This window comes from Capricornis sumatraensis, chromosome 17, assembly GCF_032405125.1.
Source record: "Capricornis sumatraensis isolate serow.1 chromosome 17, serow.2, whole genome shotgun sequence".
NCBI classification, from domain to species: Eukaryota; Metazoa; Chordata; class Mammalia; order Artiodactyla; family Bovidae; genus Capricornis; species Capricornis sumatraensis.
Genome location: NC_091085.1, coordinates 64,844,755 through 64,868,279, shown reverse-complemented (window position 1 = coordinate 64,868,279; position 23,525 = coordinate 64,844,755). Strand labels below are relative to the sequence as shown.

At 47.6% G+C, this 23,525-nt stretch overlaps 1 protein-coding gene across 3 annotated transcripts in view; it reads left to right on the top strand.

Annotated features, from left to right (window-relative positions):
* The window catches only part of FBXW8 (F-box and WD repeat domain containing 8), a 120,433-nt gene extending 97,233 nt beyond the window's left edge, over positions 1–23,200 (top strand). For 2 of the 3 annotated variants that reach the window (XM_068990029.1, XM_068990027.1), the window contains exons 8-11: positions 3,823–3,950; positions 17,202–17,375; positions 19,828–19,938; positions 20,521–21,139. In XM_068990029.1, coding sequence (XP_068846130.1) covers positions 3,823–3,950; positions 17,202–17,375; positions 19,828–19,938; positions 20,521–20,665 — 558 coding nt within the window. In that variant the 3' untranslated portion in view covers positions 20,666–21,139. Of the gene's footprint in view, positions 1–3,822; positions 3,951–17,201; positions 17,376–19,827; positions 19,939–20,520; positions 21,140–23,140 lie in introns of those variants that run through there. The other variant, XM_068990028.1, reaches the window with a different exon arrangement.
* Positions 23,201–23,525: the final 325 nt, after the last annotated feature.

Here is a 23,525-nt window from a genome sequence, read left to right as displayed (position 1 = left end):
CCATCCTGACTGTACTGCTGCCCTGCTTGTGACATCACCACCTGCTAGGACATGGTGGAAAGTGGGTCCCCTCGGAGAGGTGGGTCCCACAAACGGAGGAGCAGGACAGCTGGTGGCCGCACGCTAGCTGGTGAAGAGGTGGATTGTTTCAGCTGGCAGCCCGCCGAGGCTCCTGCACATCATCCGCCCTCCCTGTTCATTCCAGTGCCTGCTGCACGAAGAAGAGTCATCCACATTTGTTGACTGATTGCAGAAAGAATTACAAATTAAGGGTAATTGTTATTTACTTTGTCTAAAAAAGTTAGAAACAACCCAGATATCCACCAGTATGGAATTATATATCCATGACAAACTCTATGCAACCTTAAGAAAAGATCAACTTATTAATAGGTACTGATAAAGAAAGATCTCTCGTGTTATTTAGTGGGAAAAACAAGTCACAGAACAATAATCCCATTGAAGAAAAGAACAATTTTCCACACAGAGAGAGTGAGAGAAAGGGAGCAACAGACAAGACAGACATGGGTATAGAAAAAGTCTAGAAGCACCCAGTCAGCTAGACAGGTTCCGAATCCACAGATTCAACCAATCCCAGGTTGAAAATATTTAAAAAGATATTCTAGAAAGTTCCAAATGGCAAAATTTGAATTTGCTGAGCTCCAGCAACTGTACACCCAGCATTTACATTGTCTTAGTTGTATCAGTAATATACAGATGGACTTAAAGTAGATGAGAAAATGTAAGTTACATGCAAACACTGCACCAAGTGTGGGCAGATTTTGGTTATCTGGAAGTCTCAACTCCCATGGATATCGAGGGACAGCTGTATAAACTAAACTGTTAAAGTGGCTCTTTTTGAGAGATGGATATGCAGAAGGTTACAAGTCTTTGTTACATGATTTTGTTTTAGAACTTGTTATATGTTTGCAATCAAAAAAAAATTTTTTTTGAAATTTCAGAGAAATCTAAGTAATTGACAAGAAATGAAAGTTAGGATTTTAAGACTAGGGTTTGTAGAAATACTTTAAGATCTCTAAGATGGAAAAAGGAAAGGAAAGTCTCTCAGTCATGTCTGACTCTTTGCGACCCCATGGACTGTAGCCTGCCAGGCTCCTCCGTTCTTGGGATTTTCTAGGCAATAGTACTGGAGTGGATTGCCAAAAGCAAAGTGCTTTTTAAACAACGCTTGCTGCCCCCAGGTGCCCTCTCCATCAACCTGGAAGCCAGAGAGAAAGGAGTAGACCCCACAGTGTCTAGAGACCCCGCACTGCCTCTCCTGCAGTTTTCTTTGTAAAATAGACAACAGGTTCAGTCTTTCTGGACAATTCTTAAAGAAACATCCAACACCTACAAAAATTTGCTCTGTAGTCACTATTTAAGCTCTTTTATGATACACTCTTGGTACTTCAAAGAAAAAAATCCCCAGCAACATCTATTGATTTGGCAGTCACATTAGCGCAGAACATTTTCTCCCAAGATTTTAGCTACGGGTCGTTTTTCCCCTCTTTCCAGCATATCCATACACCTCTGAGAGCGAGTCAAGTGGCCATGGGTTGAGACTCACCCAACTAGGGCAATAAAGAGAAAAATTAGTCTAATGCATGGCTTTAACAAGAGCGAGAGCATGAGCATGAATAATTAATCTCACTAGTCTGTGGCAATCAGATAAAATGAAGTCCCATTTGCTCAACCTTATTAAAAGAGAGAGAGCACAGGAGGCAGAGGGAGATGGTAAAGGTCGTTGAGGGACTCGTAACGTGGGAAGAACCGCCTCTGAAATGGGTGATGTGTTTTCTAATCTCTACGGTCTTTAACTAAATGTAATGGTCAAGGTACTCTTCTGGTAGTTCTAATTTGTTGAATTATTAAACACTTTAGAAAATCCTTGACTCCTGACTACTGACTTAGACATCTTTATGATGAATTTTTGGAGAGGGATTAGATCCCACTGTTTCATTCAGAAACGCCCTGTCCTCTGGCCAAAAAGAACTTCCAGAAAAAGTAAAGACATAGGAATGGGCTCAATATCAGATTTTAGTTCTTCTATTTACTGTGGGCATTTCTTCCTGCTGTCAATGTTGAAGTATTTTAAAAACAAGAGATTGAGTCCAAGTCCTGTTGAAAACTCTACAGTGATATGTAAGTGTGGAATGTTACTTTAGAGCAGACCAGGAGATTGCTGGTGGTTTTTTTCCCCTCCCTCTAGGAACTAATTTTTATGCGGTTTTTAGGATATTCACTATAGATAACAGATTTTATTTATTTCTAGGTCCACATAATCCTATTTTGGATATTTTATAGTTGATATTTTCTCAGAAACTTATTTTCAACTGTATGAAATAAAAATAAAATTTCGTGTATTCTCTATAGTCTTTGTGGATTAAGAAGGCATTTTACATTTCGAAATTGCCCTCTCTTCTTTCAGATACTGTGAGCAATAGTTTCTTAGGAATTTCCAAAGATTCAGTTCTTATAAATGTATGTTGACAGTGAGATCTATGGTTTTCAAGGTGGGGTCAGTTTATTAACCTCTCAATTCTGAAATATGAAATCTATTTACTGACGGTTGGTAAGTGTATAGATTAACAAAAAATAGCATATCATTTTCATGTGTGTGGTGAGAGGAGACTCTCTACAAAATACTACATTAAAACTTTTGAGTTCAGTGATGAATTTTAACCCCATGATCAACAGAATACAATGTGTGCTCATATGTGTGTGTATGTGTGTGTAAATGAAGAGGCTTTTGAACTGTGAATTCTGGGGCAAGGACTGTGTCTAACAGTTACTGACCCATAGTGAGCACTTAATGTTAAATGAATTACTTTTTAGTAAGAGACTTAAATATTATCTTCAGAAAGATTCCTTATGAATCATCCTCCCTGGGCCCCTGTTTTGCTGGCGAGAAGGCGTGCATGCATGCTCAGTCACTTCAGCTGTATCCGACTCTTTGCGACCCTATGGACTATAGCCCACAAGGCTCCTCTGTCCATGGGATGCTCCAGGGAAGAATGCTGGAGTGGGTTGCCATGTCCTCCTCCAGAGGGTCTTCCCGACGCAGGAATTGGACCCAGGTCTCCTGCATTACTGGCAGATTCTTTACCTGCTGAGTCACCCTGGGAAGCCCGGGAGAAGAGGCAGTGTTCAGCTATAATGAATACATTGTCTGGAGACCAAGGATACTTTCTTACCTGCCTCCATGCCTTATGGAACAGAGCTTCCTATAATTAGCAAGTGGATGTGACTGAAGAGAGCAGTGTTGGGGAGTATCAGTTGAATCTCAATTAAAAGAAACATATTTTTTAATGTTTCAAATAGGACTTTGTGTCTAGTTTGTCATTTAAAGGAGGCATCTAGTGGTTAACTCTGCAAGCTTCACCTTCCTTAATGCTTCTGCTGTTTGTTCTTTTACCTGTTGTGGTGTAAATACCGAGGGAGAAAGAAAGATAACCCACGCCAGCTTCTTGTTAGCCTCCCCTATTATGTATGTAATCAGAAGCAGTGAGCCTTAGTTGGTTTCTGTGCTTCTTTTTCTGTGTTAGGAAATTGGGATACCTAATTACCCCACTTGGCATTTTTTGTGTGAGTTCGTTTGCACCTTGGCCTGGAATTCTTTGGAGTTTCTTTTCTTCTGCATTTCATTTTGTTCTGGCAGGGATGTCCTCCACTGCCATTACCTGGAAGGGGTCAGGAAATGAGGCGACAGAGCCTCTTCTCTGTGGGAGCGAGTGGTGTGACCGAGCCCTGGGTGAAGCTGGGTGGAAGGTGTTTGTTCGGGCCTGCTCCCTTAACACACAGCCGTGTGTTCTTCCTCCTCCCCAGATCCTGGTATACAGCCTGGAAGCAGAACGCTGCGTCTCGAAGCTGGGCAACGCGCTGGGCGACTTCTCCTGCGTCAACCTCCGGGACAGCCCTCCCAACCTCATGGTCAGCGGCAACATGGACCGGAGGTGGGTCTCCACACAGTTGCATATCTGGCTGCCTCAGGCAGCTTTTCGGGAGATTGGGCCACACAGCCCCACTGAACTTGCTTGATTTCCTGCAGAGCTCGCCCTCCTCACTTCTCACTCACAGCTCTGCCCACCTGAGTTCAGCCCTGACCCCACAAATACTGTCTCTGTGAACTTGGAGAACAAAGTCTCGTATTAGGTAATAGTTGGATGGAGCTGCCTCTCAGCCTCGTTTCTGAAACTCCATGGGAAGGGGGTCTTTTAGACCATTTGGTGGACGCAGTTGGTGGAAAGTCCAGTGAGACCACTTGGAATATCTTTTGTCCCCCTGCTATAAAATTTGTTTGGCATTTAAAAGCTCACTTTCTAATATTAAAAACAATAACCTAGGGGATGAATCATGTTAAGCAAAACAGGGTTGCCTGCCAAATGATGTCAAGAGTGTGTTTCAGAACACTATGGTGTCCCTCTGGTGATGCGGGAGTGGGGGGAGACTTCGTGTGAACAGCTTCCAGTTTCTATTTAGCTGATTAGCAGTCTTCCCTTTAACGTATTGGCTGAGGGAGTCAGATTTTCCCGTTCCAGGGTCCTGTGCCAGCTCCAGCCGCTCCAGGACCCATCAGCACGAAAGGATTAGAGTGTTTGAAAAGACGGAGCCCAAATTTTAGGGTTTTTTTTTCCCCCCTTTCTGTCCCCTCTCCCCCTTGGCTCTTCCTTTCCTTTCTTTCTTTTTTTGGCTGGATATCTGTCACGTCTGATCCAGTGCCCTGAAGAGAGGTAGGGTGGCCGGAGGCCAGGTTCAGCCAGCGGCCCGTCCCCGGCTGGCTCTGGGCTGCAGGTGGCGGGCCGCTCGGTGGGGGTATCAGATCGTGAGGCGGGTCCTCCTTTGTGCCAAATCCCAGACCTCTGTCACACGAGTGCAGCAGCTTGCAAAAATTATTATTTTGTCAAATAATACTTCCAGCTTCTGACCTTCACTACTACTGCCCCACTCCCATAGAGCAGAAAGATACTGTGAGTGTGCTTTACTGAAAGAAAATACTTGATCTTTTTTTTTTTTCCCGTAAGGTGTCCTGAAACAGCTGATACTTCTCATACTTGAGAATTAAAATCCTTAGTATATGCACAGGCAGGTTTTCTTTTTATTAAAAAAAAAGAAAAAGGACAAACCCTAAGCTTGGTAACTGGCCCCACTTGTAGCACAGCAGACAAAACAAACCAGTTTGTAGGCTTACTCTTCCCATTTTCATTTCCGGTCTGAACTGGACAAAGGCTTCGAGCGTGTCTGATAGGAGCTCCCCCAGGGGCCCCGCAGCACCCCCGCCTTCCACGAGTGCCCTAGGGGGTCATCCAGAGGGAAGGATGTGGGACTGTGGGTTACGCTTCAGTGTTTGCCGACAGCGTGAGTGTGTAGGTGATCAACCACAGCGAGGCTGCCAGGAAACCAAAATGGTGTTCCTGAGAAGAGACCTCTGCTCTCTGCACAGCGCAGCCTAGTTAGCTCTAGAAGCTCAGTTACGGCCAGATCGTCCTGACCGTTGTCAGCCGCTCATTCGGCTGTCAGTGAGGAGGCTGGCACATACTGGGTTAAGCCGATGTTTTATTCCGGAGCAGAGCTGCCTGACTACATACCCACTGCCAGAGGAGAAGCGAGCGCATAGTGTAAAAGGGCTCTCTGGTCATTATGAAGGCCCAATCTGACCATGTTAAATCCTTTTTATTAATATACCAACATTATGGTTTTTTTCATATGGTAAAGAATCTGCCAGCAAGGCAGGAAGCCTAGGTTTGATCCCTGGTTCAGGAAGATTCCCTAGAGAAGGGAATGGCAACCCACTCCAGTATTCTTACCTGGACAATCCCATGAACATGGGTTTGTCCATGGGGTCAAAAAGAGTCAGACTTGACTGAGTAACTAACACTTTGACTTTTCTTTTGTCTTTATGGATGAAGAGAATGGACTCGGGACTTGGAGTTGGGGCGGGGCTATCCTAAATGGCATTTCATCAGGGCCAGTTCTAGATCTGTGTGCCACTAGTTTGACCACTGCTGGTACCTCAGAGGGTCACCATTGTATATAGGATTGTTCTTTATGAATCACATTTACGGTGTTAGCAACATGACTTTGAAACACGGGGCTTAAAATATTACACATCTGTAAAAAGGAAGGACTTCTCTTGTGGCTCTGCTGGTCAAGAGCCCGCCTGCAGTGCGGGAGACCTGGTTCGATCTGAGTTGGGAAATCCCCTGGAGAAGGGAAAGGCTACCCACCCCAGTATTCTGGCCTGAGAATTCCATGGACTGTATAGTCCATGGGGTCACAAAGAGTCGAATATGACTGAGTGACTTTCACTTTCAAAAAGGAAAGAATATGGACTCTGTACTTTTAAGTGTATAGAGGCATGTCTTTTGGGATTTTCCCAAAGGCTTAGTATTTAATAACTGTGAGTAGGGTCTTATTAGAGATACCCACCCAGGTTGTACAGCTTATGTTTTATTTCAGAAGTGGGAGGAAGGGGCGAATACCGTGGAGAGAGCCATGTGGCTTTCACTTAGTGACACATGCAGTTTAAACCCTTGGGACCTTTTTTATTTTAAAAACTGAATTTCTCTTGCTTTCTCTTGGTACTTTATAAATAACGTGAGAATGGAATAGACTCTAAAGGTACATAAAACTGTCCAAGGTTAAAACAAAAACAAAGTATCACTAAAGTAAGGAAATCAGCTTGAGTAACTTTGTAAACATGGGTGGAATTATATAAGGAGTTGTGTTTTGGGGTGGGGGGAGGCAGCATGGTATAGGCTGAAATTAAAAATGAAAAAATAGTTCACCTAGCTTGTCACTAGAGGTTAATTAGAGTCTGATAAAAGATTATAAAATGATCAAGGTGTGGTAACTGAGTTCCTGTTGGGTTGTACCTTGCCCTCGTTGGGGGAGAGGGGTGATACGGTGGGCTTTTATAGGTGGGGCTGTGCACAAGAGTTTTAATACCCTAGATCAGTGATGCTTTTTTAAATGTGTATTTTGTGTTCTGCTAAGCCAAGAAGAAAGAGTGGTTAAGCAGTATTAGAGGAGGAGGGGTGGGTTGTGCATCCAGTGTTAGGAACAGAAGCTTCTGTCTTACCACAGTGTCTGTCTTGTGCTCAGAGAGGGCTTAACTCTGTATGTGAAGTGAGTGAAAGTTGCTCAGTCATGTCCCTCTTTTCGACCCCATGGACTATACATACAGCCTGTGGAATTCTCCAGGCCAGAATACTGGAGTGGGTAGCCTTTCCCTTCTTCAAGGGATCTTCCCAACCCAGGGATCGAACCCAAGTCTCCCTCATTGCAGGTGGATTCTTTTTCCAGCTGAGCCACAAGGGAAGCCCAAGAATACTGGAGTGGGTAGCCTGTCCCTTCTCCAGCAGATCTTTCTGACCCAGGAATCGAACCGGGTTTTCCTACATTGCAGGCAGGTTCTTTACCAGCTGAGCTATCAGGGAAGCCCTTAACTCTGTATATTTTGCATTTATTCTAAGATGCACTGATTTTTGTTTTTTTTTACATTTTCACATCTATAAAATCGAGATGTCTTTTATAACATCTTACAAATAATTGGCAGCATGTTAAAATATTACATAAAGTAATGGTGCTTCTTATGTTGGATGCTGTTTTCAATTAAATAAAAGTTTGTATTTGTTCAGTGAAGGCAAAAATAAGTCCATAACTTAGAAATTAGAACAGTTGTGAGAAACTTGATTGGGTTACTAAGATAAAGTCTGCAAGAAATAGACCACTGTGGGTTTGGGTTTTTTTTTTTTTTTAAGTTTTACCTTTGCCTGGGGTTCACTGAACATTCAGAATCTGTAAATTTATGTCTTCTATCAAATTTGGGAAGTTTTTTGCCATTATTTCTTCAAATATTTTTTTCCACACTGATCCGTTTCCCTTCTCCCCTGGGACTTCAGTGATGTGAAGGACAGACCTTTTATCTCACAGATACCTGAAACTCTATTCATTTTCTTTCCTAAGCCTTATATTCTTCAGGTTGCAAATATCTATTGATTTAACTTTGGATGCCCTAACTTTTTCCTCTGTCATCTCCATTGTACTGTTGAGCCCATCTAGTGAATTTTTTAATTCTGGATTTTACACTCTTCGGTTCAGAATTTCCATTGTTTCTATTTCTCTGCTCCTAATCTCATCGTTTCTTAGCCCTGTACCTTTACCTCCTGGAATATAGTTGCAATAGCTGCTTTAAAGTCAATGATTATTCCTAAAGCCTGAGTTATTTTAGGGTTGACATTGTTTTTTGCATGGAGAATGGGTTACATTGTCCTGGGGCTTCCAGGGTGGGAGGAGTATCAAGTAATGTGGGGTGCGTCCTGGACATTTTGTGTCCGCTTTGTGTCCTGTTGCATAATCCTCTGGAAGATGCTGAGTTCTGTGTTTGTTTCAAACAGGCACTCCCCCTGGTTAGGCTAAGACTGCAGCTTGTGTCTTGCCTTCAGTGGGTGTCAGTTCAGTTTCCTCTGACGCGTCCTGCACGTGCCGCCCGGAGCTTAGTCTGAGACCCTTCCTGGAGCCTTTGTTGCACAGCTTAGTGTCTGTGTGAGCAGGAGTCACGCCCAGTATCACGGGCTCCCCGTCTCCAGTTCCTCCCGCTCTTCATCCCTACACTTCCTAGCTTTCAGGGCCGCTTTCCCAGGGCCTCTGACCAGGAGATGGGGTTTCTCTCAGAGTCTCACCTGTGAGTGCAGCTCTGTGAGTATGGACTGCCCATGGGCAAAACCAGAGAGAGGAGAGGGAATCCTCAAAGACCCACACCCACGTTCTTTGGACGTAGGGGCTTCTGTCGGCGGTTCTCCAGAAAGAGGGTGACGAATCTGTTAGCGTTTCAGCTCCCGCACCATCACACAGGGTTCTCCTGGAGCTCATGCTCGGGGTGAGGCTCTTCCTCTCCCTGCTGTGTCCTCCACAACTTGCTGTACTGAGTCAGCTCTCCAGGGTCCTTAGGTCCTTGCCTTTTTGTCCGGAGGTTTTGGTTGTAGCAGCAGAAGACAGGCAGCTGTGGGCTTACTTGAAGTCAGAATCAGAACTCCTGTTCTCTTTAAATTATTAAAATAAGCTCAATAGTTGGCAGCAGAGAGCTATATTAAATGGGGTCCCTTCCCATTCTGTTGCTCTCAGTCTCCTGTCTGGGAGCTGCTCCTTCCTCTCTAATGAGTGAAACCCGGGATCCAGACTAGGGAATGCTCCGCTGGGGACAGCCAGAATAAGAGCTGGTGATAAGGTGGGACTTCCGTGGCGGTCCAGTGGTTAGGACTCGGCGCTGCCACTGCTGGGGCCTGGGTTCAAATCCTGGTGAGGGGAACTAAGACCCCACCCCGTAAGCCACGTGGCGGGGCCAAAAACAACAAGAAAGGAGTTGGTGGTAAGGGTGTGTGTCAGGTTGTTAGTGGGCGGCCAAGGTAACGCTCACTGAACCAACAAATCCCACTGCTTTTTCCTCCTGTAATCTTTATTTTTGAAAATTTTAGCTTATTGAGAGAGAATTCACATATCTACAGTTCACCAGTTTGAATTCTACAATCCCATGTAAAGTTCACAAGGTTGGTGTGATCTTGGAATGTTTTCATCACCCCAGACAGAAAGCTTGTGCCCATCAGCAGACACTCCCCACGTCCCCCCACCCCCTCTAGCTCTCGGCAGCTGCTCATCACTTCCTGCCTCTATGGATCTGCTTTGGAGATTTCATATGAATGGAATCATAGAGCATGCGACCTTTTTGTGGCTGGCTTCTTCCTTCCATTCAGCATAATGTCTCCAAGATCAGCCTGTGTTGTAGCTCGAATCACCACTTAATTCCTTCTTATGGCCAAGTTGTTTTCCATTGTGTGAGTAAGCCACATTCACTCATTATTCATTCATCAGTTAGCATTTGGGTTGTTCCCACTTTTTGGTTCTTATGAATAGTGCTGCTATTACCATTCAGCTACAGATTTTTGTCTAGATGTTATGTTTTCAGTTCTCTTGTGTATACATACCTAGGAGTGGAATTGCTGGCTTACATAAGCCTGTGTTTAACCATCTGAGGAACTGCCAGACGCGTTCCCAAAGTGACTGTGCTGTCTGCCATTCCACCAGCAGTGTATGGGGGTTCCAGTCTCTCCACACCCTCACCTGTACTTACTGTCGTCTCTGATGATAGCTGCCCTAAAGATGTGACGTCGAACATCCTTTCATGTGCTTTTTGGCCTTTCTGGATAAATGTTCAGATCCTTAGTCCATTCTTTAATTAGGCTGTCTTTTTATTTATTGAGTTGTATGAGTTCTCTGTCTAGTCTGGATACCAACCTCTTATCAGATACGACTGGTAAATATGTTTCCCCATTCTGTGGGTTGTCTTCACGCTTTTGATAGTATTCTTTGAAGCATGGAAGTTTTAAATTTTGACTGAGTTTGACTTTTCCAGTGTTTCTTTACCGCTTGTGCTGTTGGTATCATTGAAGAAGCCATTTCCTAGCCCAAAGTCACAGGCATATTCCTATGTTTACTTAAAAGAATTTCTATGGTTTTGCCCTCCATTGAGGTCTGTGACGTGTCTGGAGTTAAATTTTGTCTAGTGTGAGGTGGGAGTCCTGCCTCATTCTTCTTTGCCTGTGGATATCTACTGTCCTAGGAGAGCCATGGTCTGTGGAGAAAAGGCTATTCTTTCCCCATCGGATTGTCTGGCCGCAATTGACCATAAAATGGAGAGGTTATGCTAGGTATACTCATCTGCTTAAAATTTTAAAGGATATTACAGTCAGCTAAATGTTTCCATATTCCCAACGTGCCTTGTTAACTTGGTGTTATACATATCTCATTTTCGTCCACAGGTGGTGTCATGGGCTGTCTTATAAGGATTATAGAGTGTTCAGTCTCACAGAGCTCTTGAAGACAGACCATCCAGTGGTGGCCCAGCTAAGGAGATAGGCCCAGAAAGGTCAAGTGATCACTTTCACAGGGCTTATTACTTTTGTGGGAAAAATACAAAGGACTCTAGAGAGACAGCTTTACAATACAGAGTGCTCTGACCATGGCCTGGTTGGATTCAGCTTGTCAGTTCTGCCTGAAAATCCATGTTTTTCTAGTTGCTGTTAAAAATAAATCATTCACCAAAGGCCATCGTTGGTGCTGTGTAGATATAGATAAGTAGATAGCTACAGCTACTGATTTGGCCATATGTTATATTTTTAAATCCTCTTTAATAGCCTAGCTTTGATGAGACAAAACTTCTTTAAAAAAACAAAATACTAGTTTTCTTGATTAATTTGGTCATTTAAAAAAAGAAGGACTATCTTTTCATGCCATCTTGCTTGTTGCATTTATTTTCTGGATAGAAGTATAGCTAAAGGTCAAGTCTTTCTTCATGAAACTGCCAAGCCAGAGTCTGAACAGCCTTCATCTTTGTCATCAAATATAGTTTTTGCCTTTTTTGGGAGGGGGGCTTATTATTATAAGGGACTATTTAGTCCAAACCAATGGGAAGCAAGCTCTGAGTTGTGACCGCTAATTAAAGAGTCTTGGAGCTTGCTTCTCGCCCTGACAAATGCAGAGTTGTGATGGCTCTGGTGCTGCTGCTGGCTGTTAGGGAGAGTGAGTGGGGCGTAAATGTTACACTTGCTCCATCTGCAAGTGTTATAATAAGTTATTCAGAGCTCTTAGCACAGGACCAGCCAGAGCGTGCCTCCCTCTCGCTTCCAGCACGTTTTCCTGCCCATCAGATGGATGCTCCTCTGTTGGGAGTCTTTGGAAGGTTCTGGTGTCTTTTGTTTTAATTGGCGGGCTTGAGCTGACTCCTATGGTGTGATTTTCATTAGAGAGGGGCTTGGAGAGAAGGGGAGTGTTGGAACAGTCCTCCAAACCCAACCATGAATATTAAACATAATACAATTACAGCTTTCAGACCAATTTTTTTTTTCCTTTTCATCGGGCAAAGTTGATGAAACGCACGCTGGCTGGGGACTCACCGTGTCCACCGTGGGCTTCTTTTTGTCCCTGGCATCAGCTGTTTTGGCATGTCTGTGCCCGTTTGCTGTGCTACCTGTTTCTCCGAGTCAGGTATTTGATTTGTGCGCCGAGGGCACACGCTCTGCCAAGGAGCGCTGCCCTTCAGGCTGGGGCCACGAAAGGTTCGTGGGGACTTCCCGCCCTGGTTGCTGTCTCTGTCTACCAGAGACCAGAGCCTTGCCTCTCTAAGGAGATGTCTTCTAAGTGCTTTCCTTTCTCCCTACTGGGAGAAGTTCGAGTCTGTTTTTGGCCCATCTTTGTTTTCCTTAGTGATATAATACAGTTAATGCCGTATCTTTCAGGGTATTTGTGTTTTGTTTGGAGCCATCCATGCTGGTATCTGAATACAATAGGAAAACAGATGGCAAACTTTGAACTTCTGGACCAAATTTGTGTTTGCCTTTGTCTCCTTAACAGCCAAACTGTAAATGATGAAAGTATAAATATTCAACAGAGGAGCTCTTTATGAAAATCACCAGAGCAAAATAGACCCTCATTACCCAAATATGCACTGGAAAGTACTCGAGCTAAAAATTTCTCCCTCCCCCTCATGCTTTTCTGGTTCCCATTAGTAGGCCGTGCGGCTGCAGCCTGCAGGCAGAGTTCCTGTCACCGCAGCTCTACCTTTTCTCTCTTCCCTTACCCACAAATGCCCGAAGATGAGTGTCTCCAAATGCTGACCCAGGGAGCGCTTTGTCCTCACCCTCGCTCTGCCTCTCTCTGGTCACCGACCCCCTCCCGGGAAGCAGGGCTGGGAGGGGAGGAGGTTGACGGAGCTCTCGGTCGTCCAGGTCGTCCAGCCGACAGCCTGGAGGCAGCCCTGGACCTCCTCTGTGTCCTAAGACACTAGATTTCTGAAACCCTGTGTGATTTGAAACAAAACACCTACGTGGAAGTGTATACAAGGTATGTTGTGCAGAATTTAAAGAACCACCAAATGCCTGGGCATTCCCCCAGCACACACACACGCGTAAGAAACAGAGCATGACCAGCACTTGAAGGCCCAGCCCCGGGAGCCCCTCCCAGCCACGAATGAGCCCACTTCTTAAACAGTTTGGCTGTGTCTAGAGTGAGAAGTAACAGCTGCCTTCATTCCTCTCATTCTTCCTTGATGTTCTTAACTGGTAACTACAGTTACCAGTTTATTATGTATGTCCTTCCAGAATTTTACCTTTAAAAGTCTTTAACTTAAGAGAAGTCATCTATACCTTTAAAATTCAAAAGCACAAAAAGTCTATACGGGGAGAAGCTGTCTCCTGGGAGCGTCTCTTTGCTCAGAGGAGGCTGGGTAGCTGCATTCTCCAGAGAGGGGCCTTCACAGTCAGGTGGGTGCAGCCGCCGCCACCCCCTGACCTGGCAGGCACACGGCTGGGCCCGGGTGCCTGGGGTGTGGTGGTGTGTGGGTGATGGCGGCCCTCAGTCTGCGTCCTTCTCCTCGTCCTCTCCTGCCTGTGCAGGCCTCCATCACCCCTGTACGGACGCACCGTCACGGCCTCAGCTGATGGAGGTAGGTAACCTGTGCACACCATTGAGTCTCTCAGATTCATGATGACGCAAAAATGATGCTCTAATTATCATAACATCTTTTTGTCTCAGGTTGCTTTTAAGACCTCTCTCTTTTTTTGTGGTTTCCCACTTTATGATGATACTCTTTGACATGTACCTCTTTTTAAGTTATTCTGATTAGTGTTCATGAGTGTGCGTATGCCCGTCTTTCATTCTGGGAAAATGGCCATTAACACTTTGAATAGTGCTTCTTTGCCATACACTGTATTTTCTCCTTATGGAAACTTCTTTCAGGCATAAACAAGCTGGACTGTCCGCTCCATCCTTCCTGTCTCTCAACCCTTCATTCACATTTTTCATCTGCTTCTCTCTCCATGCTCTATTCTAGGTAACTTTTCAGATTTATTTTCTAATTTACAAGTACTTTGTCTAATCTGCTTCTGGATTGTCTAATGATTTTAATTGCAGGATTATGTGTTTGTGTCTAGAAGTTCTATACTGCTTTTTTGTGAAGCGACTTCTCAATACTCCTGTTTGGCTGGACCCCAGTCTTGGCCCTGTGGGGCAGTAAGAGCCAGGCCCACTGCTTCCGTGATTGGACCTGCCTTCAGCCTCACCCCTCCCACACATGCCTACAGGCACCGGAAACTGCAGCTCAGGCTCTCCAGGCTGGTTTTCTGTAGGGGTCTTAGGGAGGTCAGTTGCTCTGCGAGTTCGCATTTAGAAGGATGTAGTTACATCTTACCCAGCAATATTAAGTGATATTTACTGGGATGGTCAGCAGGTATCTGAAACAGAAGCCTCAGGTTTGCTGCTAAAAAGTGCTGTGGCTAATGGCCTTGTATGTACGTGTGTGGATGTATACATATTAGATGTGGTGTTATTTAGTTGTTAAGTTGTATCTGACTCTTTGTGACCACATGGACTGTAGCCCACCAGGCTTCTCTGTCCATGGGGTTTTCCAGGCAAGAATACTGGAGTGGGTTGCCAGTTCCTTCTCCAGGGGATCTTCCTGACCCAGGGATCGAGCTCACATCTCCTGTGTTGCAGGCGGATTCTTTAGCACTGAGTCAATTGAGGAAGCCCCCAGTATTAGATGTAGCCTAGATAAAATCCTAGAAGTAGAGCTGCTAGGTCAAAAGTGAAGTATAGTTTTTAATTTGTTGGGTATTGTCAAATCACTCCCCAAAAAGAAGGCTTGTGCTGCCATCAGCTGCACAGAAGTTCCTGTCCATCCAGGTGGAAGATCTCAGAGAACTGCAGAACTTTGCCTCTGCAGGGTGGACAGTTTGACAAGTGCTGTTGCGGTGCTGTAGTTTTAGTGCATAATTTCTCTCGTTACCAGTGAACTTGGACATCTTGTACCTGTTTAATATTTCTTTTCCTGTCAATTTTTTCTTTTCTCTTGGTTTAATAATGGGTTATCAGTGACTTGCCTGGTGGTCCAGTGGTTAAGAATCACCTTCCAGTGCAGGGGCACGGGTTCAGCCCCTGCCCTGGTCAGGGAACTAAGCCCCCACAGGCTGGAGGAACTAAGCCAGCACGCCGCAACTAAGACCCAACCAGCCAAGTAAATATTTAAAAAATAATGGGTTATATCAATTTAGGGGCTTCCCTGGTGGCTCAGAGGGTAAAGCTTCTCCCTGCAGTGCAGAAGACCTGGGTTCGATCTCTGGGTCAGGAAGATCCCCTGGAGAAGGAAATGGCAACCCGCTCCAGTATTCTTGCCTGGAAATTCCCATGGACAGAAATATCAGTTTAAATGAAATTTTTTTAAAAAACAAGAAATTAGCCAGTCCTCGCTGCTGCAAACATTTTCCCCAGTTACATTGACTTGCTATTTTTTTTTAATGTTTTTAGAAACCCCTGCCTACCTTGAATATTTTTAATTGTATTTTGTCTTTAATTGCTAATTTAAGTGGGATCTTTTCTTGTAATGGAAGGAAGGGGCACAGCAAAATGAAAATGAATTTCTTAGGTGTTATTTTTTATTTTACATATGATGTAACGGTACACATCAGCCGTTAAGTATACATAATGTTCCGGGCCTCCCTCCCGCTCCTCTAGGCTGTCACAGAGCACTTGGGGTGGTTGAGCTCCCTGTGTGACAGTGTATTAAATGTACTGAAACCCACCTGTAAAAGTGTAAATCATAGGGTGGTTTTTTAATTGGAATATTTGATTTATACTTTTTACATGTGGGCTTTTTTTTCCTGGCAAGTTTTATGAAACATTTAGTACACTGTGCCCGTCTCATCATTATGAAGTACTCTCAGCTAACGCTTTTTGCTCTGAAATCTACCTTTTCAGGTATTAAAATTGTCACCTCTCTTCCTTGTCACACGCAAATGTGCCTTTCATGTGTGGCATATATTGAGTTTTGCTCTGTGACCTGTTTGGGGCTCTTCCTCTTAAGAGGTGGGTTTGTCCTTGTCCTGTGCAGCTGACATAGTAGGTCTTTCTCTGCTCTCCGTGATGCTCATACCGCACTCTGTGGGGGCCAGGGGGCTCCTCACTCTCCTTCTGGTATTTTGCCACCCCACTTTCTTTCGGAGAGTATCCATGGGTAGCTCACTTTGAGTCCTTTTCTGGTAGAAATTTTAAAAAAAACTATTCATTATGCCCTCAAACGTGGTAAGTAATGCCGTATAGAATTTCCAGTTGAAATAATTTCCCCTCAGAATGCTGAAAGTAGCTTGCGTGTGGGTGTGCTCATGTAGCTGTGAGAGCCCAGGGCCTGGAGCGTGTCTTGAGTTCTTCCCTCTCCCCGCGTTCTCCGTGTGGGACGCGTTTGTCCAGCTCCCCTGCCAGCCGGTGGCATCTGTTCAGGGCAGCAGTAGTCTCTTCCTTGGTGGTAGAAATTCAGCACATACTTGTATAAAAAGTAGTTTTTAAAGATGTTCTTAAATTCAGATTATTACAAGGTAGGTAATTATCTCAAGACTTTAGATAAGCAACTCCCCAGTGTCTACATATTCTCATCATGATTCTCTTATGCTTAGTCAACTATGGACGCGTCCCCTTTCAACAAGACGCTGATGAACCATATACCACTCCACCCGAAAAGGGCTGTTTTTCGGGTGAGCTGGGCACCGGATCAGGTTGCAGACAAATGTAGCTGTTTTACATCTTGCCCTTAACAGACTTGCATACAAACAGCAAAACTGCCATGCTGGGCTTCTCGGGCCCATGTCCCCATGGAGGCAGCGTGCCAGTCAGGTCACAGCCTCCCTCTCCGGGAGCTGCTGTCCAGGACAGCTGGTATCTGTGTCCTTGTTCTGTGCTTTGATCTGCCCTGGTGGCTCAGAGAGTAAAGAATCTGCCTTCAGTACGGGAGACCCAGGTTTGATCCCTGGATTGGGAAGGTGCCCTGGAGAAGGAAATGGCAACCCACGCAAGTATGGACAGAGGAGCCTGACAGGCTGCAGACCACGGGGTCGCAGAGAGTCGGACATGACTGAGTGACTAACACGTTCACTTCTGTGTGCTTTGAGCAGTTGTGGGTGCTCTAAACTAGGTCGTTTTCTAGTGCCCCGTAGCCTCCGGTGAGAGTACCCTGTGGAGGCGAACGTTTACTGTCCGTATTTAGACGTTTGTAACTAAAGGGGTTTCATATCCTTCATCCTCATAGGGTTGCTGTGCACAGACAGGGAGGAATCTGTCACCTCGGACTCTAATGCTAATTTCTCTGCTCACCTCGGGCCCTGCAGGGTGAGGATCCACGACCTCCGCACTGACAGCATCGCCCTGTCCATCTCCGCCCACCAGCTTGGAGTGTCCGCAGTCCAGATGGATGACTGGAAGATCGTCAGTGGAGGCGAGGAGGGCCTGGTCTCCGTGTGGGACTACCGGATGAGCCAGAAGCTGTGGGAGGTTCACTCCAGGTAGGCTGGCCCACAGGCGCTGCGGTGGCAAGCACTTCGCAGACTGTCCTTGCTGTGATCCTCCGAGCCAGCTGCTGAGATCTCTGGAAATGGGCTCAGAACTGGAGCTGGTCACTGCTGCCTGTTCAGACGGCCACCGCCCAGCTCAGGTAGAGACCGTGATGGGACAGACCCCCCCCCATCCGTCTACTCTAGGGAGTATTGCTGTTTACAAGGGTGCTTCACACTGAAAAATTTAGGTTCAGCTAAAGAGGAATTTGTAACTTTAACCTTTAGCTCTAAAATTCAAGAGACAGATACTGTCCCAAGCAGAGCAGATGGCTAGGTAAATGGATACTAAGGGGGCCTCTCCTGTTAAACATCTTGAGCTTGCTTCTAACCTTTAAAGCAGAGGTGGTCTCGCCTGAGTAGGGATCAGCTGGAGCCGACCCGAGGCTGCCCCCTCGCCCAGCCCCTCCACGTCCCTGCAGGAGACAGGCAGTGAACCCCTCCCACCCCTACCCCGGGTTGTCCCTCAGCACCACTGTGGTGAGACGCAGTGCTTCCACAGCTGAGGCTGCAGATACACACCGAGGCGTGTCCCTGCCAGCTGCAGGGCGTGATGAAATGAAGACTGTGCACAGGTCTAGTTTAGGTACGAGGTCCAAAGAGGACTGGCTTGCCTTGCGGGGCAGTGGTAGCTGGTGCTGGGCTGGCAGCTTTCTCGGCTGGGGCGCCTGCCTTCTGTGGTGACGCACCGAGTTGCCACCAGGTGGTGCCAGAAGGCAGCAAACGCTCACACCGCGGCCACCCAGAACCATCTCCTGTAAGGACAGCCTTTACTTTTTTCTCAAGAGCTGTCTCAGCCTGGCCGCTCCAACAGCCCACGAGGCCTGCCCTTGAGCAGAGCTCATCTCTCTCTCCCTGAAAAGCTGTTCTCCCTCGGGTGGATCGTTAAGGTGAAGCCGGGATAAGTAAGGTCGTGCCCAGAGCTGTGTCCTGCGCCGCCTTCCTAGCTCGTTCGTGATGCCCGTCAGTCCTCACCAGTGCTTAGTGCTTGTCCCAGAGGAGGTCTCAGAGCCTCGTCTACCACCTCAAGGCTTTGGTACTGCTCAGTCTGCCAGGGGTTCTCAGACTCAGTCCAGTCCTGGCGGCCAGTGCCCCATGCCCTCTCGAGCTCTGGTCCCCCTGTTCTCAGCCTCCCGCCCCACTGCCCACCACAGCCACACTCCCCAGCCCCTCCCCCTGCCAGCCAGCGGCACCCCTGGGACTGAGCCCCAACCTCCTCTCGTCTTTGCTCTCCAGCCCTCTTGCCTCGCTGGGCCCTAAAAGCAAAGTTCTCCAGGAATACTTTCTGTCCAGCCAGTGCCGCAGACCCTGGACTCAGGAACCCCGTCACCACCTTAAAAGGATCCTCTGCTCTGGCCAAGATGCCTGTCTTGCCCCCAGCCATCTCCAGAGCAGGGACACCCCCTCTGCCCTTCTCAGAGGGCCTGGCTGACCCCTGTGGTCTGTGCTGGTGTGTCCTGTTCCTCCTCCTAGTGCCGAACTGTCTCATCACATCTCTGGTGCTCTGGAGACACTGGCTGCTTTTCATGAGAATAGAGCCCACCTTCTTAACAGTTGGGACGTTCTCTGATGGCAGCCATCTGCTTGCATTAGACAGCTTTTCTATCGTATGTCTGGCCCATTGCTCCACTGGAGGAAGTTTTTTTAAGTGAACAAAAAGTCTTTGCTACATAGGTTTTATGGCAACCCACTCCAGTATCCTTGCCTGGAAAATCTCATGGACTGAGGATGGAGGAGCATGGTGGGCTGCAGTCCATTGGGTCATGAAGAGTCGGGCACGACTGAGTGACTAACACTTCACTTACACACAGGTTTGAAGCCACGTTGTCCCTAAACTTTCTGAATGTGCTGTCACAACCCAGAGTACAGGCCCTCTGACTACCTGTCAGCCCAGCCCTGAGTGGGGCCAAGCGGGAGTCCTGTCCTGGGCGTGGCCAGGGCGGGCCAGGCGTCTGGGCCAGAGCAGAGGATCCTCTCAAGAGTAGTGAGGTGAGGGGGCTCCTGAGTCCAGGGCCTGGCAGGGCCTTGGTGGGCAGCATGGGGCACCCCCTGCAGATGGGTACCCCAGCTCAGAGCTGGCGTGGCTAGGCCAGTGATGACGGGCATCACAAAGCCCACGAGAGGGGCTGTTCTCCCCTGCGTGTGTCTGAGGCGTCTCCAGTTATGTGTCCTTTCACGTCCCAGCATGCCAGGTGCCGGAGCGCTGGCCAGAGCACAGGGCTCTGGAGACGCGTGCCCAGAGGAGGCCCAGCAGGCGGCCTGGCCTCCGCGAGGCTGGGGGCCGGAGGCCAGACACTGGCCCTCGGGGGCCCAGTTTCCTCCGCTGTGAAGGAAGAGCCTGGCGGCAGAGGTAGGCCGTGAGTTTCCGCAGGCTTACCCTGATGAGCAGCCCCCTGTGTTCCAGACACCCCGTGCGGCACATCTCCTTCAACAGCCACAGCCTCATCACGGCCCACGTGCCCTACGAGCGAGTGGTGCGCAACGCCGACCTGGACAACTTTGCCACCCACCGCAGGTCAGCGCTCGGGGCGGGGGTCGGTCGGAGTGTGTAGGCGTTAGAACAGACAGTCTTAGCCCGATTTTGTTTCTAGAACAGCCCGGGCCACCTTGTTCCCTACAGGGCGTACCCTCAGGCATGGCCGTTGTTTTCACTGAGGTCAGGAACAGACCCATAGATGTGGCCAGTACCACGGGCTGAGTGCCTGCTGCAGCTGCAGCTAGATGCTGCAGGGGCGGGGAGGTGGTAGGGACATGGCGGGGCTGTGGCCAGATGCCTGGAGCCCAAGACTGAAGGCTTAAGATGGTGTTAGAAGCCTAGCGACAGTGCCAAAGCCCAGTCCTCACGCTCAGCCCAAGGCTGCCAGCCGGGGCTCAGAGGCCCTCCTTATTACCGGTGGCCTGGCTCCCTGCCCAGCCGGGGCCTCCCCCACACTCCCTTCCCTCCGCCAAACCTGTCTGCTCACCTCTTCATCTCTAGGCGCGGACTGGAATGTTAGACACACTGGGACATTCGTCATGAACGGCTGTCTCGAGCAGACGGCACGGGGGCAGGGGCTGGGCCCTGGGACTGACCGTGCTTTCTCTGTGCGTTCTCTAGACACCGGGGGCTCATCCAGGCCTACGCGTTTGCAGTGGACCAGCTGGCCTTCCAGAGCACGGTGCCCATCTGCCGCTCGGCCTGTGACGCCATGCCGGGTTACAACTACGACCTCGCACTCGCCTTCCCGCCTGACAGGATTTAGGGAAGCGCCTCACTGGAGAGCAGGAGGGGCACCCACGGGGCTGTAAGTGTAGGGGAGAAGAGCAACCCCAGGGCGCACTGTGTGACCCCACAGGTGTGACCCCCACATTGCTCTGCGCCTTTGCTTTCCCCTTTGCTGGGGGTCTCCCTGCATCATTGTGTGCACTACACAGAGGCCTTCACTGTAGATCCCAGGTGGGGCCCTGTAGCACCCCGCTCCAGCACACTCACTCTCTTTCCAGTCTCCAAACCCCTTCTTTGGGGCCCTCTGGAGACACTGGTCTGCGAGCTGACAAGGCCTCATCACCCACCCAGCTCTTGGATCTGAGGTCACGAATTCAACTCTGGGTCGTCCCTAATCTGGAGAGTAGTCCTTTATCCTGGTAGCTTTTGATTTATAATTATATATTTGTACAATGATTTCATTAATAACTGTTTTGCTTATTACGGTGTCTGTAACATGTGATATAAAGTAGACATTTTCTACAGCCTCATGAATAAACTGTCCTCCACATAGGGGAAGAGGATGGATTCTGGAGTAGAGAATGACAAGAGGGGACAATACCGGAGGAACTGTTATATGTTAACCCACTAAGATAAGACAGGGTAACCCAAGAGACCTGTTCGTGCTGATAAATAGCTTCCATTTCCGTAAGATAAAGAGGGCAAACTGTCGCAGTCCTCTTGATTTAGACTCTTGTAACCAGCAGCAGCAGCCGCCTGCCATACCTCCAAAACATCAAAGCAGAAAACTGATGGAGCTGAACAGACAAATCCGTGCTCATAGTGGGTGGTCAGATCAAGTCAGTAAAAACATGAAAGGATTTGGAAGACGTACTTAATATAATTTATAAGCTCAACACAGTGGATGTAGATAGGATTCTGTACCTTTGCAGATACCCACAGGCCACACACAAGAAATGACCATGTATGGAGGTCACAAGGAGCAGCTCAGATTAGATAAGAGCAGTACCAGCAGACAGGCCCAGTCCAGGGCCCCCAGTCCCAGTGGGTTATAATCAGACATCAACAGAGTGCTAAGCAAAGCGAAGACCTGGAAACTCCAGGCGCTCCTGGATTAACTTGGGATTTTTATACTTTTAATTGGAGAACTGCTTTACAACATTGCGTTGGTTTCCGCTGTAAGCAGCATGAATCTAACTTGCTTTTCAAGAGGGAAATAGAAACGGAAACCAGGAAGGGGTCAGTGGAAGCGCTGACCATCCAGACCCAGGGGGTGAGGCCAGGATGGGGCAGGGAGACCTTACGACTTAATGGAAAACAAGGCAGGAAACCAGTGCACTGAGCGGGCACCCCAGAAAGCTCGAGAGAGGTCCTAGTGACCCCAACAGCAGGCAGGCGCCAAGGATAAAAGCACCAATGAACCAGTGTTTAAGCGTTAGTTGCTCAGCCGGGGACCACTCTTTCTTTACGCTATGGAGGGCAGCTCACCAGGCTCCTCTGTCCATGGGGTTCTCCAGGCAAGAATACTGGAGTGGATTACCATTCCCTTTTCCAGGGGATCTTCCCAGCCCAGGGTCTCCTGAATTGCAGGCGGATTCTTTTCCATCTGAGCCACCAGGGAAATCTCATGAACACCAACAAATGGTGAAGTTGATCCTAAAGCCAAAAGCAGTTTTTTAAAAAGATGAAATATATATACAACTGTTGATAAAGGTTTTAAAAAAGAAGGCCCAAGGGACTATCAAACAGAGTAAGTATATTTTCAGCGCGGGGATAATTTGCCTACACTGATCCAAGAGCAAAGTGCAGCCTTCCTGCTGTTCACAAGCATGGACATATGGTTGGGAAACCCACCCTTACCTGGAGTCCTAGAACTTTTGAGTCCTGAGGGTTGTGGAAGGCTTTTTCTTTTTCAGATTAAGGTCCTCATTGTAAAAGATGCACATCCAGCTAGAGAGGATGACAGAGCCATAGAGAGAGAGAGTGGCTCTGGGACCCGTCCCTCCTCCCGAGAGCACGGCTGTGTCAGTGGAGTTTCCCGCTTCCCTTCAGAAAGCCCCATCACTTCCCAGATGAAGCTGGCCTGCAGCTGGTGAATCACGCATGTATTGTGCTTGATCTCACTGCTGTGACCCCCGAGTGACACTGCTCTACGTGGTGTCCCTCTCTCACAGTCCCACCACTGGGGAAAGTAGCTTTCCTTTAAGCAGCAGCCCCCTTGCAGTCTGATTTCACTGTTCATTTTGCAGATAGAGTCTCCCTCTTAGCTTTGCAGGAATTAAGGATAATGAAAGAGTTCAAAAGAAATTAGACCCACAAAATTTTACTGAAAATAAAAATAGTTTTCAGCTACTTTGATTCACTGCCAGGTCCAGGGTAAAAATCTTAACAAGCGTGAGGTTTTTCCTTCCTAGCCTGTTGATAACATAAACCACCTGGGTTTTGTGAAGAGTTTCCTGGACCCAGATAACCTCTAGGTATGCCGAGCTGAGTCAGCATTTTTTTTTTGCAGTAAACCTTATGTCCCGGAAGAAGTCGCCCTGACGGGGAAACGTTCGTAGTTCCTTTGTGAACAACCACTCTCCAGTGGCTTCAAGAAATCTGGGCCCACGTGCACCCCCGTATGCCCCACCTCACCTGTGTCCCCGCTGGCTGTTTCGTGGGAACTCCTCTGCCGGCTGAGTTCTTAGCTGACTGACCCGAAGTCTGCTCTGCTCCTTCAGCCTCAGCCCCAAGTCTTCCCTGAAGACCAGGACAGCCCTCTGGGGGAGCCAGAGGGCCAAACGCCAGGGACCTTGGTCTCGTGTGGCTTTTTCCACTTTATGACATGTCTGTGTTCTGATAATTTTTCAAGTGTATTTATTGCCAAAATTGTTCACCCTGGCAGGTGTGTGGCA